This window comes from Orbicella franksi, chromosome 13, assembly GCF_964199315.1.
Source record: "Orbicella franksi chromosome 13, jaOrbFran1.1, whole genome shotgun sequence".
Taxonomy (NCBI): domain Eukaryota; kingdom Metazoa; phylum Cnidaria; class Anthozoa; order Scleractinia; family Merulinidae; genus Orbicella; species Orbicella franksi.
This window is the reverse complement of record NC_138157.1, coordinates 2,746,151-2,764,724: the sequence shown is the minus strand read 5'-3', so window position 1 is coordinate 2,764,724 and position 18,574 is coordinate 2,746,151. Positions and strand designations below refer to the sequence as shown.

Sequence of the window (18,574 nt, the reverse complement as noted above, 5' to 3'; positions counted from 1 at the left end):
GGGGGGGGGGAGGGTGGGTTTGGGGGTTGGAGCTGCAGGCTCCGAATTTTTCGGGCAAAGCGCAAGTACTCGGGAGAAAACATTCTAAAAGATTGACAAGGCCAGGCTTGTAGGCTACTTTCTCTAACGTTTGCCTTGTAAAGACGGAGTAATTCTGTTTTGGAAAAGCCATATATCTTTTAAGTGTGTATCTTGGTGATCCACGAGATGGATTTTATTTCCATCAACAAAACAATGACAAAAGAATCAAAGCAAACGAAGACCAAGACTTTTGTTTTCGTGTTGGCTATGAAAAGTCTATGCAAGTTCGTGATTAAAGCAATTTTGATTTTCTCTCTAAGCCATAATAAGGGCTGCAGATGCTATTTCAATGTAAGCCCTAAATCACTTTAAAGTGATTTCAATGCGGGCTTAGATCAAAGTGATTGCAGTCTAAAACATGTTATCAAGGAAATATTTTTTTGAACGAGTGAAATTTGCAAAAACTGGGCTATCTATAATCATTAAATTATAGTCATGGTAAGACACGCACAAGAATTTTTAGCTTTTGACATCAAAGTAAGGAGTGAGCTTGCGATCTATTTTGCCCCACTTCCCAAATAGGAGTGTGTTCAGTTGTCAATTACAATGTTGATAGACACAACTTGAGGTAACGTAATGGATTATTTGTAGTTCTCAATCTAAATTTGGAATTTGTATTTACACTTTCCTGTAAACCTTGGTCATTACTCAGACAGCTACGTTATGTTAAGAAAACCGCAAAGGAAGAGCAAAAGAAAACACTGTACCGTAAAAGGCTAGATGAAATAGTCGTTCTGGCACCTGCATGTACAGTACCCTAATGCAACTGTCCAGGTACAATTACGCATTTGCTGTGCATAGTACCTGGTTTTCAAAACCTACCATTAGTTCTAGTGATACTTATAGGTCAACACGTACAAAAGCTAAGAATACTGAATTAGCTAGCTATATATGTGTGCACATTGGTAGAACTGCAACTCTATTGTATCCGCTAATGGGTATAGAGCGTATTCACTCACGTCTCCAGCAGCCATGCAAGTTTATCGGAACAAAAGAAAGTGTTTACATAAGAAAAGAGTTGAACTTCCACAGGATTGGTTTGGTACATCAACATGGCCGCCGTTTCATTGTTTTGGAACACCAATTTGGCTGCCTCGACGTCATGTGCATACGCTCCATTAACGAAGGAATTTTACAATATACATTTGTTGGAGTCGATCGAAGGGGCTGTGTCACGCACCGTGGGTAACCAATAATTTGGCTCAGTTAGAAACACCTCCAGCATGGTGTCATTGTGGAGTGTCTCTGGACCGAGCGTTTCAGGTTCAAGCCCTGTCATACAAAAGCTTTCCTGGCCTCGTGTTGCGTCCTAATGGGTACTCTCACTGTACCTTCCACTGCACAATTTGATGTATTTCATTCAAAGCCACAATGAGCACCTACATATGTGCAGATCAGATCTTCCCACGCCCAAGACTTAAGTGACAACTATCTGTTGTCCTAAGTTACGTTCGTTTATGACAACAGAGAGGGGAAGAGACGGATACTGAACCAACAATTAAGACACCGGCTCACGTTTCTCTTTTGATACCACTTCAATTTCGCTACAGAAACAGCAGTTTTTATTGTGCTTGTTTATTTGTTTGTTTTTTATTTAGTTGTTGGCTATTGTTGTTTTTTTTTTTTGGATATATTTGTTTTCTTATATTTGTACGTTTTATTTTTCTTAATCACAATTATTTCTCCACCTATCCTTTGGCTTCTCAGTGGCTAACGCATATTTCATTTCAACTGAAGGCACGATAATCAAGGAATGATGGGACACAGCCTCTTTCAAGCAATAAACATCCAGGAAAGCAGAATATTAATGAACATATTCATATTCTCTTAATTGTCGATGATCAGTTATATAATTAGCTTATAGTTAATTACACCGAAAAGAAGTGGAATGAGTAATTAACTGCTTAGTGTAGATTGTAGTCAAGTTTTCTTTTTGGTTCTAAGGTAGGGCCTAACGGACAGAATTTTATAGTGCTTTAACGTTCAAAATTATCTTGAGCTTTAGCCATAGTTCTAAGTTCTTGTTCAAAGTAGGGTAGGTAAGGTGACGCTGAAGATAGTTTGTGTCTTATCACAAATCGATAATAAAAAGCTGGTTATAGAATTATAAGCACGTGAAGCTAGAGTTACCTGGTTGTCGTTGCTATGGTAACCCATTGTGCTATGAAGGTGATTGGGCATTTTCGTGTTGTATAAATGTTACTCACGTTTGAGAATGAGAACATTTGTGAACCCCCAAAACATCTTTATCAACATATTTTATCCTAGAAAATGCCAAGACAACTCCCAAGAAGTCCTCAAATCGCAAACTTCAAACTCTAAAAAGACAAGTGAATTGGTAGCCGTCGACATATTCACTTGCTCCCAGCAACGTAATGTCCACTGGACGTTTAGGTCACACCCCTTCCCTTCCCTCCTCTCCTTAACGCACACTTAGAATTGTGCTGCCCAAATAGTCACTGCACTCCAGTTGCTTCGGTTTTGAAGATACCAACATAATTTATTATATTGCTTTTAAATCGTAGAGGACACCTTTTTAAAAATCAGCGGAAGTTCTCTACTTTATGTTCTTTATGTGTCTTCCTTTCTCCTTAATTAAGTCCTCTGTTTTCGACCACTATATTTAAAGCTTCGAAAGGTTCCATGCTTTCCATTTCTTTCTTACTTCAAGTATACGTAAGTCTTTCCTTACTATAAAAGTCTTATACAACTGTCAGTGTCGATCGTACGCGTAAGTGAAAATGTCTTGTTTTTGTTATGTACCGTACTTGAAGTGAACTTCATTTAAATTAAATGGATCATTTTGTTTCTGGTCAAAAATGTTCCACGTTATAAGGGACTGTGCAATAATTACCTGGGGGTGGGGTGAGGGGGTGGAAAATTAGAGGGGGCAGAGGAGAAAATGACAACAAGAGAGAGGGGGAAACTGGAAAAGTAGTGGAAGAGTTATTAGAGTTCAAATATAAATACTAACATTGGAATAAAACTGACAAATTTATCAACTCTAAGGTGTTCTGATCTATGAACTGTTGTTTTCCTATCTGTCATGCAGTAGGAAATGAAAGCCTCTGTTATATATGTTAAAACAGTGCTACTTTATTTGCACTAGGATTCAAGAAAACAGGAAACTTAAATTAAAAGTTGCAGAAGTAGCACTATATTCAATGAAAAAGAAAGATGCCAATGTTAGCACACATGGCATCATAATTTAGCAGAATGAAAAACCCAACTGTTGAAATTTTCATAGCAATACAAATTTAAAGTATGGTAAATAAAGCACAGCATGATTAAATCGAACTTCAAAAAAAGGCTCAATCAGACAGGAATTCCTGAATAATATTTTCAGTTTCTCTAACTATAAGCTTCTGGAATTCAAACGATCTCATATTAAAGTATGGTAAAGACAAACAGTGTGATTAATAAAATTGAGTCCTCAAATGACTCTTTGACATACTTCAAAGAGTCATTTGAAGTGATGTTTGTACCGGAGAAAAAAAATCCAACAAGTAAACTAGGTATGAGGGAATCAATGAAAGGAGACTTTTTCCAAAGGAAAGGGTGGGGAGCAGGTTTTGCCTTAGTATTATCATTATGTGAGGGGGGTTGAAATTAATTTTTGCTTAATGAAAGGGGGTATGACTTAGTTTTGGGGCATATTTCACCCATTTCCCAGTCCCACCCCACCCCACCCCCCCCCCCCTCCCCTTCAGGCAATTATTGCACAGTCCCTAAGAACTTAAAATCCTTATTCACTACACCTATTTCCCCTTGCCTAAGAACGCAGACGGATCTCCCGCTTTTACACACAGGCCTAAAATAGACCCGTCTTTAAAATATCATGCAGACACTGCTGTCGTTGCGGATGTTGACCTATCTTTCCGAGAATGTTTGATTACATTTCTTAGAAAACACCCAGTAATATAATCTAGCCACTAGACCGTGGAAATAAAATTCCCTTTTCACAAGCAAATTTATTGTCAATGATGATGTCACATGCACAACTTTGATATGATGAAAATTCAACAGTTGGTACCTAATATTCAACTGAAAATCGGAGTAAAGGGCTTCGGCACATTCAGTACCCTGATGAAAGTTGAATTGTGTTGATAATCGTTGAAATCCTTTAGTGACGTGTTATTCAAACCAAAGCGCCATGATAAGCTAAATTTAAACACTTGACTGCATATCACACGGACACGCAGATATCACGATTCGGGGAATCCCCGTAGACAAGGTAAATTAAGAAGCCTGACCTCATGCCATCCACGGTAAAATAGTTACAAATGGAAAAGAAAGGGTGCACAAACATAACATGGATGCGGAATTTTACAGATATCTTTTAATAGTCTAAACTGGGAAAGGAAAAGCAGACCCGCGTTTGACGACATTTCAGAACCAGTCGATCAAGGTGCAGCGACTGAACGTCACTCCGGGTAACCAATCAGCCTCCAACGAAAGTGAAACCTGTCCATTTTACAGAAACCCCCGTCCTTGAACCAATTTACATTTCCGCGTTTCTGTAAGGATCACTATATATTGCAAAGAATCATGTTTTCAGTCATTCTGTGAGCTTGGCGCAGTGCAGGAGATCGGCATGGAAAGCGCGCAGATTGTGGTCTCTGGATTTCCAGAGGGAACGACCAAAAGTCAGCTTATGATTTATTTTCAGTCAGAAAGAGAGTCTGGTGGTGGCGACGTAGAGAGCATCGAAATCGATAGAGGACGAGCCTTTGTCACTTTCGAAGATTTGGAAGGTACTTGGTCAAATTTGTTTTGTAAGGGTTAAATGGTCATATTTATTGCATTTTAAACTTTGTAATTCAGCAAAGAGGACTGACTATACAAGAAAACCGAGTAGTACATGTATAAACACCTTGAAACTCTTTCGTCCTGAGACTTCCGCTTTGGTTTCGGTGGCGAAAGTAATAGTGAACATTTTTGTCTTCATTTAAACTTCAAAGCGCATCGATTGCATGGAAAATATAACTACTACGAATCCTCATAAATTCAGAGTAAAACTCTGGAAGTAGTATGCCGGAGCGGCTATTGCAACTTTCCTTCGATACTCTTTCCGCTCCACAACCCAGATAGCCAGGCGGAGCTGAGGGAGAATGGCTAATCAGAGCTAAAAAAAAAGACAGAGCTGAGTAATTTCATCGCAACAACTCGGGTCATTTCTAGGTTGGAACGTGACTGAGGATCATGGAAATAAGGAGTCTTCACCGTTGTGAATTATTACTGATCGATGACTTCAATGAAATTGAAACTGAACTAAATATGAAAGCGAAAGTACACATGTGCGGTTTATTTTTTTACATCATGCTTGCATCGATCTCATACAGTCCTGATTTGAGTTCGGCAAAAACATGAAAAACAACGCAAGCATTATACTGACCTTTATGTCTGATAGTTAATCCTATTCACGCTGCCCTATTTTTTAATTTTTTAAGACCGAGCGGACGGACGCGAGGAAGGGGGGGGGGGGGGGGGTTGAAGAGGTCGGTAGTGGGGAGAGGGTGAATCACCCAACCCCTCCATCATGGCCGTCACTTTAATATGTTTAAAAGCAATGATAGTGAAATTTAAAGGGTATACAGTACGTCCAAAATATTTCATGAGGCTAGCAACATGCCATTTTGAAGTCAAATCGCCTGGCATCCAGGCAGCCGACATCTCTGAAGCTACTCAAAATTAATCACAACCAGTCAAATTATGCCTCAAGTTCTTTCTTGAGAGAAAAAAAATTCTTAAAATTTGATGTTAAAGACATCAAAATTCCAAATTTGGAAAACCACGTCTCTCAAAATACGATTGTCATGGAAACATACGTTCTGAGCAGAGTGAAATTGTTCAACGAATTATAAATCAAACAAAACCCGAAGTCTTTTTCATCCCATGCCCATTCCTAAAATGTGAAACAGTGCTGACCTCTGCCCCTAACCCTAAAACTCTATCCCCCACTTCCCTTCGACGAAAATGGGGAAAGGGAGAATTGGGGGAGAGGTACCGTAAATCCTCGAATCAGTCCCCCCCTCCCCCTCGAATAAGTGCCCCCTTCGAATAAGCGCCCCTCCTATCAGCCAAAATTTAATATTAGCGTCACTCCCTCCACTCGAATAAACGCCTCCTCCCCTCCCCCCATCTTGTGGACGAGTAATTAAGCAACAAAGGATGTAGAGTTTTTGCCTTGTTTAATCACTCTCGTCCAGCCGTTTTTATACTGTCATTAGCAATTTACATCTTTATAATACAGTAAACATGTTTCTTTTTTCTAAGTTGCATCCTACAATTTCTTTTTTCAATTTTTGAACACGGTTCAGGCCACGATTTGGGAAAAATTAAATAAGCGCCCCCTCGATTAAGCGCCCCTCTCGCGACCGAATAAGCGCCACTTCGTCTTCTCTTAAATTTGAAATAAGCTCCCCGGGCACTAATTTCGGGATTTACGTTAAATGGATAAATCAGTGACACGAGCCACAAAGTGCAGTCGAACAGTAACTCGAGGAATCCCAAATGGAGAATCTTAAACGAAGAAAAAATAAGCGATTGGCTACTTACAAGGTGTGGCCGTGGATTTGAACGAGGATTACCGTGAGTGCCAAGAACAAACAATTAGTGGCAGGGCGGAGGACTGGGCTGAGGGACCTCTGGATTACAATTATACCGATGTCCTGGTCATCCTTTTCAGTGAAAGTATGAATTGTGTCCTTCAGCTCGTATCCACTTCTTGTTGATTTTCAAAAGGCTCATTTTGTCCTTTTTCTGTTATAGCCGCCAAACGGGTCGTTCGTCGACGTAACCATCGTCTCCAGAATTCCTCACTTCGTGTACAACTCCTACTTGATCCAGAGTCCCCAAACACAGAAGATGAGGACGGACCCAACAATGTAAGTATAATTGTCACAATTATGGTACATGTCCACTGTTAATTAAATGAACTACACAATTTGTTAATGACAAGTTGACTTAGAGCGCGCATCACTTCAGTAAATGCCGGCAGCAATCAAACCAAACAAACAAGAAAAAAGACGAACAAAAACCAGAAAAATAAGAAATACATGTATTGTAGGCAAACAAGTTTTAGAACACCTCACACAGAATTAAATTTTCATCGAAGAATGCGTTAAAAATGAAACACTAAGTTGAATTTCTCACAACTAAATAATGTTATTTTTAGAGTGATTTCCTATGTAACAAAATGATTAGTAGATGACGTCTTTCTGGTGGTTTGGCTCACCCCTGATCAATGTAGATATCGCAGTAAACTTATCCAATATAAATTGCTTCTTGATATGGTGACTGATAATTCGTATAGCAAACTAACAAGCTATCAATTCTGCCCTTCTCCTTCCGTGCTTTAAGCAGGAGAAAAAAGCGCCCTTTTTCCTGCAATCCTACAATGATCAAAGTAGGTAATCCATCGAAACCTTCAATTGATAAAAATTGTCAATTGTCTGTACAAATCTAGGTTTTATCATAATGATGCATTTCTAGATGACAAATTTTTTACGTTAGACCAAAGTGACACCTCGCTATTCTTTAATTGCAGGGTTTAGACAATCCCCCAATGGATTGGAAAAACAGACCATGCAGCAAACTGCCAGCAACATTTGAACTTTCTAGTATTACTCGGAAGAGACGCCAACGTGAAACATGCGCGTCCCAACAGTGCACTATCAAAGTAGCAGGGGTGCCGGCCGGTACGTCACAGGACCTTTTGATGTACTACTTCGAAAACCCCAGACGATCAAACGGCGGTCCAGTGACTGGTATTGACATGAAACCTGACCTTCAAATATGCCTGATCACTTTTGAACTTCCTGAGGGTATGTTTAATTACCAGACGGTAGTTTCATTGTCATAGGTTAACCAATTACAGGGTGATGGTCTTATAAGCTTCCTCTCCTGGCTCCAGAGGATCAAGAAAAGCCCGTTTTGAATGATAAGGTTAAGTGAAAGGGGCAGGGAGGAGCGGAACCCAGGAGAAAACGTGGCGGAAACCCTTCGAGGGGAAACAGGGGTTGGAAGAGGGATTCCAAAGTCCCGGGAGCCGGTAAAGTTGGAGGAATTATAATATTACTTATTTGCAAAGTGAAAAGTACCAAGGAGTGGAAACCACTAAAGAAGGGACGCGAACCGGAATGACTCGCGTACGGAAAGCGGAAAGTTAAGACGCATTGCATCCCTACCATTCTCTGCACAAAATTCGTTAATAGAATAACAAAGGAAACAGTTTTATCTCACAAGGATCACGCTTGAAATTTGACCGAGAAACAGCAAAAACGCCATGCCAGCAACGTTCTTATAGCCAACAGTTTCCTCGGTAAAAATAAAAAACAATAAAATAAAATAACAGTACTTTACCATGTCGAATATGCATCACTTGCAGACGCGAAAAGAACAGCGGAGAACTCCCCACATAGTGTGGCTGGCCTGCGGCTTCATGTCTCTCTACTTGAGGAGCAGGAGAATGTGATTGCGGATGATCATGAGGAAGCTAGCGGCTCGGAAGAAGAGGCTGGCGCTGAAATTACAATAATTGCTAGCGGTATTCCACTTTCTAGCAGCGAGGACGCTGTGCGGTATTACTTTGAGAATTCAAGGAGATCAGGGGGAGGTGAAGTCTGCGACATTGATCTCACTCATGACGGGAAAGCTGTTATTACTTTTACTGCCGTGGAAAGTATGTATACTTACCGTCCTCGCAAACAAATGGTCGATGATATCATTTTGATACGATTCTCAATATAAACTTGACAGTCAAAATGCAATAGGCCCACTGCTGAACAACAAGACATACAAATATCCTTAATAATCCTTTCTTTTACAAATTAATCATGTACATGGCTCGCTCATAAAGTTGAAACAACGAACCTTTTTGAAATTCTGTTTTACTACTGAATATGAGGTACTTGGATATTCAAGCTATCAAAAATGCATCTTTGACTGCAAGTTACACGGATTAAAGTATTCCACGAAGAAATTGCAGGAAAAATGGTCAATGGCTTGTACGTTTAGAATAAACCCACCCACAACAAAATTGTAAATTTAGAAGTAAAAGTAATGTAATAGATTGATTCAGTTTCCATGTTGTTGTTGTTGTTAATTTTTGTATTGCGCTTATCTCCCAACAGATTTACAAAAGCTCCTTCAAGCATCGCATTTCATAAATGGAAAGGCTATTTCAGTGGAAAGGCTACCACCAAAGAAAAAATTACCGCCAGACCCCTTTCGAGTCTACGTTCGAGGCCTTAATGAGAAAACAACAGAAGACTGCCTGCTGTTTTACTTGGAGAAATTTAGTAATGTAGAGGTTAAAGAGGTGATTCGCGGTTGCGATGGCAAAGCGATGGCTATATTTGCCGCTGAACCAGGTAATGACTGGCGAGTTCTCTTTCTACTTAATTATTTTCATCAGCAGCTGAACATCGAATTCAGTTTATGAATGGTTATAAAGCATATAAAGCACAAGTGGTTCAGTAGCGACCTTTCTCCTTATTTGTCGCTGTCTTATTAACTTAAATGAAGTAGTAGTATAACTATCGTCCAGCAATCTTGGGTCTGGACAATAATACTTGTATTGGGTAACATTTCCCCCAATACAGGTATAACTTTACCCTTCCAGAGGACTAAAATGTGGAGGCGCAAAGGGTGGGGGGAGGTGGAGCGGTAAGGCCGCTCTCATTGTCCGCCCACTTATTGTCCGGCGTGGCAATAAATGCAGAACCCACACACCATTTGCCCGCTGATCACATTCCAAACTGTATATCTATCAATTTTTGCAGAATTCCACACTCTTAAAGACAGTATTCTTAAATCCAGTTTGTTCTAAATGATGCTGTTGTGTTTTTGCTAGTGACTTCTCAAGAACGGATACTCGTATTTAATTACGATGTGCGCAGATGAGAAAAAAACCGTTACTCCAGAATGATACCTCCGGTCAACAGACGGCCTAAAGCTATAAGAAATTCTCGGCAACAGCCTGATTGTAACCACCTGAAGTAGAAATAACACGCGCAAATTATAGCAAGTTGATTCATGCTCAACATGTGTTATATTTATTCCAGACTTTAAATCGCTTTTCGACAACGTTCACGGTGATGATAGAGGCCTAGAAGGATGTAAACTTCGTTTGGAGCATGCGCCTGTATGCTCTTGTGTTCTAGTCAGCGGACTGAAGGACGACACTACAGAGGATACCATACAACTGTATTTTGAAAATAAGAGGAGTGGCGGTAATGTTGTCAGCAAAGTAGAACGTGAGACGAAAAACAGTGCCTTGGTTTATTTCGAGGATCCATCAAGTAAGAAAACTTGAAGTTTTTTTTTATCGTTTATCTTCCCATGCTATAAGCTCGCTTGAGAACACTGACAAACCGATTAGGCTTTGAATGGGTCAAACAACACCTTCAGAAGGCAAAACACGAATCAACTACAGATGACGTTTCTTTCATTGCCTTAAAAGTTTAGTGTCCGAGAGATGTAATAAACATGGTTATTGATGCATTGCAGGCACAACATGACAAGTTTTATCAAAATAAATGATTCCCCCTGAAGTCACTTCTGTGTCATTTAATTACAGGCGTTCATAACGTCCTCCAAAGGAAACACACCCTTGAAGGAATTGAACTAGAAGTACAGCCATTTTATCATTTCCTTGAGAATGCAGTCACCAACAAAGAGGAAATACCGTTTGATGCCCATCTCTTTGAGCACATTAAAAGGAATCATGGACATGAGCTCCAAATACTAACCAACGAAAACAAAGTCGAACTGTTCATGGATGTAAACAAATCTTTTCTCATCATTTCGCCGTCTGATAAAACAAAGATCTCTCAAAAGTCATGGCAAGACAGGCCTGGAAGTTTGGAAAATTTTTTACTGAGCTTCAGGAAAATTGAAATTCCACTTTCTCCTGAACTGTTTGATGAAGTATCAGAGCGGTGGCAGAAGGATCGTCCCAGAAAAGAGTCCTCCACTGATGTTATAAATTTCAGTAGACATGACCTATTAGTCCAGATTCTTGGCAAGGAGGACCGCGTGAATGAAGATGTGCGCAAACTGCAGGACTTAATCCTTGCCGTCGAAGAAGACGCGGAACTTATGAATTCAAAAGTCAAAGTGATCAGAGAGGGCACTCCAAGGTCTCGACTGCGTTTGCTGGAAATGACCGGCATTTGTCAAAAGCTTCAAAGAGAGCAGCAACAATTGAATATATCTATCGATCTAGACAACGAAACGCTGTGTTTGGATGGTCCCAGAAACCTTCTTAACGAGGTGCAAGCTGAACTATTTACATTTATGTCAAAGATGATTGAAAAGACCATCGAACTTCCGACGAACATTACAAGAGTTTTGAAAATGCCATCGGTGTCAAGTGTCATCCAAGATCTCTTAAAACAGAGTGGCGTACAGGCGATTTTTGTGCGCGATCAATGCAGCAGTTCAAATGAAGTTCAAGTTGTCAGCGCTGACTCACATAACGCAAAAGAAGCAGAAAAAGTTTTGCTGGGTGCTATCCAGGAAAATAGCATCCGCCTAACTAAAGAGAATGCTCAAGTGCTGGACAGTCGCCCATGGAAAGATTTCCAAACATCATTGACTTCCAAGTTTAAAGTTGACATTCTCGTCCAAATCCCATCAAACACCGTTTGGGTAAGCGGAATTGCGAAGGACGTAAAGCAATGCTATGATCAAGTTATAGACTTCTTACAAAAGAACACCATTCTACGTGATACCGTCCCGTTGGATCATGGGTCTACACGGTTTGTCTTCGAAAGACTGAGCTCGGAGATTGAAAAAATTAAAAGAGATCTCGCCTCTTGTTCTATTGATGTGACAATGTCCTCCAGCTGTAAAGGCATAGACATTTCTGGTACCACTGAAGGGATTGATAAATGCCTTCCAAGACTTGTTGATCTAACAAAAAATATTCAGAAAGTCTCTGTTCCAATTGACAAGCCAGGGATGACAAAGTTCTTTTCTCAGGGTAAAGGACCCAAATCTCTGAAGACAATAGAAGACAACAATAACTGTATCATCATCACAAGTGAGCGAAATTGGAACGCAGCATCTCCAACAGATGAAGCAGGTGTAAAAGAAATGGAGACATCAACTGGAGCATTCATATGCAGCTACCTCACTGTAGAGAGGAAGAAGATTTCTGTCTTCAAAGGTGACATAACGAAACATCGTGTAGATGCTATAGTAAATCCGGCTAATGAAGAATTAAAACACATTGGAGGTCTCGCCGCAGCCATAGTTAAAGTAGGTGGAACAGAGATCCAGGATCATTGCAAGAGGTTTATCGAAAAGCACGGCTTACTCCTAGAAGGTCGAACATTTGTTACCCCGGCAGGAATGTTACCATGTGACCGAGTAATTCACACGGTTGGACCTAAATGGGACACAGCAGCAGAAATAACTCGCAAAAATGGCACGAAAACACTGAAAGAACGTCTTCTTGCGATGGCAATCAGAAACAGTCTCAAAGAAGCAGCAAGTTTGAGGTCCATAGCTATTCCAGCTGTCAGTTCTGGCCAGTTTGGCTTTCCACGTGACCTTTGTGCAAAAGTCATCTTAGATGCTGTTGTTGATTTTTGCAAGACAAATCCATCTTGCAATTTATCGGAAATTCATCTTGTCAACCATGATTCACCAACTGTGAAGGTGTTCGTGCACGAGATGAGGAATCGATTTGCCAAGGAAACGAACTTCATCCACAAGGAAAACCCCGCTCCAATGGGTTTTGGGGTTGACGTTGCGAGCAATCCACGACAGTTGCATCAAGCATCAAGTTCTTTTAAAACACCAGAGGGCATTCATATCGCAGTGAAGGTTGGCGACCTTGCCCAAGAACAGGTAGGAATTTACAAATAGGAGTAGAATCTCATTATTGTATTCAATTTCTGTGCGTGCTAGTTGAGAAAATAAACTAAGGACATCGAATTAGCCTCTGGTCTGATCAAAGTTAACAGACAAACAAGTTAGCAATGAGCCGAAGGTAATTTGGAACACTATGGTCTTAAAAAATCATTTCAGAGCGTCGTTTGTTTGAAGAGATATAACTTGACTATATCAGTGACCTGATATATTTCAACAGCTTCTACGTTCGATGAAACTTTTGTCTTTTATCAAAGACTATTTTGCAACGCGAATACAGCTCCAGTTAACTTGATCATTTGCATCTGCATCTCATTTTGATGAGTAGCTTTTGTGTGCCTGATTATTTTCCTTCCACAAGCATTGGCTATTTTTAGTTCTATGCTATGCAGTCTTGCCGTCTTGTCGTTTTTATTTTCTTTTACACCGACGAGAGAAACACCCTTGTATAGTGTTTTTTTCTTTATGCTAGGCCAACATTCTAGTTGGAACAGCATCAGGGAACCTCAACCTAGACCAGAATCCTTGTGCAATGGCTCTTAGCAGGGCTGCTGGCCAAGGCATGCAGAGGGAATGCAGTACAAAACAACCAGTCGCTGTAGGTGATATCGCTGTGTTAAGCCAAACAGGAAGATTGAACTGCCAGGTTGTCATCTTTGCAATCTGTTGCGATTGGAACAATGGTCAAGGAAGAAAGGTATCTCGATGAAGACAATCCTTGCAAGAACTAAAACAACTTTTTGTTTAAGAAAATTTAACGTCTGAGCAAGGAAATAAAGAGAAGACAGATGTGTTTGAATCGGTTATTCCAATCATTAGACCAAAATTAAAATACCACGCGGGTGATTAAAGCATCTGTAGTAGTAATTTGTGTAGTGGTGTTGTTAATCACAAGTTTTTCATTAGACGTTCTTATTTTGGGCCATATATAGACGAATATCCTCCATTTGCCGCCAGAATATATATATGTTATTTGCCGGCTGGGAGGTCCGTATGGTGAAAAACTGTGACCGAGGTCACAGTTTTTCGCCATACGGACCGACCGAAAGCCGGCAAATAACATGTTTATTTTTTTTTTTCCTGCAGTAAATTGGTTTTAAAGATTACAAATGGGTTTGTTTATGCAACTCTTGTCATTGAATCGGCTTGCGCGCCGTCCACTAACGATTTGCAAAAAATCTCGGCAACGAGCGAGTAACTCAGATAGTAGACAAAGAAAGATGTATTAAAAAACAGCTTGTCTTCGAACTACTTTGTGTTAGTTGCATTTATTTCACCAGTTAAGTTCTCCAAAATTGTTTTTGCGGTGTGAAATTTCGTGCGAAGTTTAAAAGTTTTACTACAAAAACAATTTTTGTCAGTCGTTGCTTTTAAAATCACTTGAAATCAGACTTTTCTACCGTAAATTGAATAGCAGAAAGCGGGGAAACTCGTTAAGTGTAGTCCACAGAAATTCTCCTAAATACAGCAACGATCAGAGAGGTAAACTCGCCTGAAATTGACTCAAATTTTACGGCGAGAGAAACACAGAATTACGCGTCATTACAGCGCTAAGCTACAAACAACCAAGCAAACTCTCACAACTTCAAAACACTCAATTGAATTTACTTACAGTGACTTTCCTTGCCATTCTAAAGTGAACAGAGATAAACTGGCGGTGACTAATCGTCGATGGACGTGTAAAAAAGGCAAAAGATTGACGATTACCGCTAACTTTTAGAAGCGAAATTTAGGCAGCGAAGAAAAAATCCGGCCCGTGGGCCGTATCGTAAAAAGCTGGACCGGTCACGTGCGCATGATTAGCCAATCAAGTTCGAGGATTTAGGAATCTGGCCCGCTCAGATGCTTGATAAAAAAAATAAGATCGAATATTTGTCCGCGGACATCATCTGACACGTGAAGCGAACAATTTTCCGAGAGCGAAGCTCAAGGAAAACTGTGAGTTTTGAGAAACAGATAATGTCCAAGGACAAATATCTCAGCATATTCTCGCGCCAAATGGCGGCTATTGTGTTTAATATCCTTGAAATATTTTTTGAAACACGCGCAGTTTTGAAAATATGCTGGGGCATATTCAGTCATGTGACGCGTTTGGTCAAATAGCGCGCGAGCGAAAATATTTGATGGATTAGAAAAGAAAATATTCCCATTATATTGGAAAGTAAGTTGCTAATATAATTAACATATTCAAAACCAAGTTAAGGTTTAATTACTCTTGAATCACATGATTGATTTCAAACAATTTCAGACTCTAAAGGATCTCTTGACGAAGTGTCTAAAAGAAGGAGAGAAACGGAACATGACTTCCATTGCTTTTGCCGCCATTGGTACGGGTACACTTCGCTTTCCTCGAGATCAAGTTGCCGAGATCTACTTTGATGAGGTAATAGCTTACAGCCAAAAGAACCCCTCGACGAAAATGAAAGATGTAAGGTTTGTGTTGCACGACAAGGACAGTTTAACTGTCCAAGCCTTCAATGTGGAGTTACAGAAGAGATTAAAAGGTACTGTCCGCACATCATCACCTGGTACTACAACATTCTCTCCGGTAGTTGAGCGAAAGCCAGATCACTTGGAAACAAATGTAGGACCCCTGTGCTTTCAAGTTCAACCTGGTGATATCACCGAAGAGTCCACAGAGGCCATAGCAATTATCTCCAATAATTCTTTAGATCTCTCAGTAGGTCAGGGAGCCGGAGCTGCAATCCTTCAAAGAGGAGGTGATTCCATAAGGGACGAGTGCACCTTGTACGGTCCTCAAGCTCCAGGATCCATTGTTGTCACAAAGGCTGGAAGATTAAACGCAAACTATCTCTTCCATATCGTCCCGGTGGAACCCCTCACCGCTAAAAGCATGAAAGCCTGCCTGTTGACATGTCTCCAAGAGGCTGAAAAAAAAAGAGTAACATCCATTTCATTTCCTGCTATTGGGACAGGGATCCTTGGTATGTCGGCAAAATCAGCTGCAAACACAATGTTGTCCGCTGTTCGCACTTTTTCTGACCAGCAACCTGCCCACATACAGCTTATTAAGATGACGATTTTCCAAGTAGACATGATCAAAGATGTCCGCTCAGCGATGTATGAAGTATCAGGCCAAAAAATTCCTACAGAACCGGGAATGTTGCAAAAATTTGCCAAACGTGTGGCACGTCGCATTGGTCTCGGAGGAACGGGAGAAAGCAGCACTACCCCAGAAACTCCAGAAGCTGACAGCAGAAAGTTAGACCTCGTTATATTTGCTGGTTGTGAAAGAGATCTTCATCACGCTACAGAGGCAGTCAAGGAGGTGATGGCAGATAATTTCAGTCAGCGGATTATAAAAAATGAGGTAATCAGAAATTTGAGCAAAGAAGACATGAGAAAAATTCACACTCTTGAGCTACGCTACGCTGTGGAGGCAACTGTGGAGAAAGAGGTGGACCGAATCGAGTTACGTGGCCAACCAGAGGATATTCTCAGCGTCATGGGAGACATTCACGAACTTCTGGATAAAATAAAGACAGATGAACACGAACGGATCCGAGCTCAAGTGGTGTCGAAAGATATCCAGTGGAAGTACAAAATCGGAGATACGTTCGTAGAATACGAAAGTCACCTAAATGCACAAATTGAACTTGCCTATCACCAAAGGAGAAAGACGATGACGATCCATCAGGATGGAGAGCAGTACAAAATATCTTTCGTTGACATGACTGAGGAGGACGAAAATGGTCAAAGAACAGACATCAAAAGAATTGATTCTCGCAAAGGTAGGTAGTTAACTTGTTGGAACTAGTGAAAAAGACTTCAAATTATGAGGGCGGAAAAGCAGACTTTTGGATCGTTGTGACATAATTACTTATTTCATATAAGAAAGGAAACCAATCTAACTCGAATCACCGGTGACTTGCAATAACCGACTGTGGTAGCTTTGCATCTTAAAAGGTACAAAAACACGAATAACAGAAATTTTTTGTGGCAGCGAAAAGGCGGTTTTTTTGTTTTCTTAAAAGAAGGAGGGCTAATATTGATCGCGCCCGAGCAGAACTACGAGTAGAATTTCAATGATAATAAAATCATTGCATCTACGTTTTTGTCCGGTCAACGTCTGATCGTAAAAGTCTGACAGTAATTACAGCATTTTATAGTGGTATAATATGGTATTTTTTACGCTCAAAGTCCCAGTCCATGAGTGATTTCTGTTGGGAAACCGTTAAAATTTGTTTCATTACAGGGCGCGCCAGTGACCTGGACAGTCCAGTCCAGGTTCCATGGAACTTTGGTAGAGTTTCGTCCGCGAACACTCACCAGGAACCGAATCGTTTTGTGTTCGCCCGCGAGACACTTAGCTTTCGCAGTGCTTTTCTCCACCAGTGAATCGTATATACTGAGAGGAGCCCCTACGCTAGACGGGAATCCCATCTGGGGGATGGAGAAGAAATATAATGCTACCGAAGCTGGGGTTAACTCCAGCGGTTGGGACAGTCTGGTTTAATGCTCTTTTACTCTGTTTTACGTCTCAATAGGCCTTCAGCCCCCTGACTATTGGGATCTTCAGCCACAAGACAAGAAGATGCATATTGTGGAACTTAAACCTTCCACACATGCGCAGGAGTACAAGAAGGTCAGCGATCTGTTCAGTGGAACCTGTTCCAACCGCATTCTAAAGTTAGAGCGAATTCAAAACCCTGCTCTATATGGTCTGTACGCAATTCAGCGGCAAAAGATGGACGAAGTTAACGGTTTAGGAAGCAACGAAAAGTTCCTTTTTCACGGAACAGCAGAGGATAACTGTAACGCAATCAACCACAAAGGCTTCAACAGAAGTTATGGCTGGCAGAAGAGTAAGTTAACAACTTAACGTAATATGCGAGCTCTTGATGCGGGCTCAAATCACGGTCTACTTATTGATTGTAATGAGGAGCTCATACATATCGACTCCTGCAGTCAGACATTGAAGCTTTCTGAGATGTGTTTATGAACGAATTTTTTCTTGACCCTAGATAACCTTTATGGAAAAGGCGTGTATTTTGCGGCACAAGCTGACTACTCTGCAAGATCTCAATTTTCGCCACCAGGTCCAACTGGACACCGACACATGTACCTCGCCAGGGTCCTGGTCGGTGAGTATACAGTGGGGAGGCCGGACATCCTTGAACCGCCAGCCAAACACCGAACGGATCTAACAGATACCTATGATAGCGTGGTTGACCAGATTCCTAATCCTGAGATCTTCGTCGTATTTCAAGACCCACAGTGTTATCCCGAATACCTAATCACCTTCCAGTGACAACCAAGCGTTATCTAGAGTTTGTCAAGGTTGCTCCCTGAACAGTTTAAAAGGAAACCATTTTCTTCTTTTGAGCTCGTTGTTTGGGAAGATTAATTCAGTTTAGGTTCTCCCTTAAAAGTACAAGAAAGAGGTCGTGTCCTTTCAAAGTAGTTGCCCAATGCAGTAGGCTATATTAGTTTTCCGGGTATTGGACTTGGAAGTACTGCACGTATATAGCTTGCAATAGAAATATATGTATAACTCGTGCTAATATTATAAAAATAGCTTAATTTGCATTTAAAAAGGTTTCCCCATATAACAAGCTCCAGTGCATATAATTTCAGTCTTGTAGATTTG

General features: G+C 40.7%; 1 protein-coding gene across 1 annotated transcript; it reads left to right on the top strand.

Annotated features, from left to right (window-relative positions):
- Nucleotides 1-4,072: 4,072 nt before the first annotated feature.
- LOC145466344 (protein mono-ADP-ribosyltransferase PARP14-like) lies at nt 4,073-18,515 on the top strand. Its single transcript, XM_081450059.1, has 11 exons — nt 4,073-4,835; nt 6,853-6,968; nt 7,631-7,907; nt 8,471-8,764; nt 9,216-9,455; nt 10,149-10,385; nt 10,664-12,942; nt 13,436-13,660; nt 15,212-16,715; nt 17,472-17,789; nt 17,949-18,515. The coding sequence occupies exons 1-11, from the start codon at nt 4,676-4,678 to the stop codon at nt 18,233-18,235; spliced, it is 5,937 nt and encodes a 1,978-aa protein (XP_081306185.1). The 5' UTR covers nt 4,073-4,675; the 3' UTR covers nt 18,236-18,515.
- The last annotated feature ends 59 nt before the right edge of the window (nt 18,516-18,574 follow it).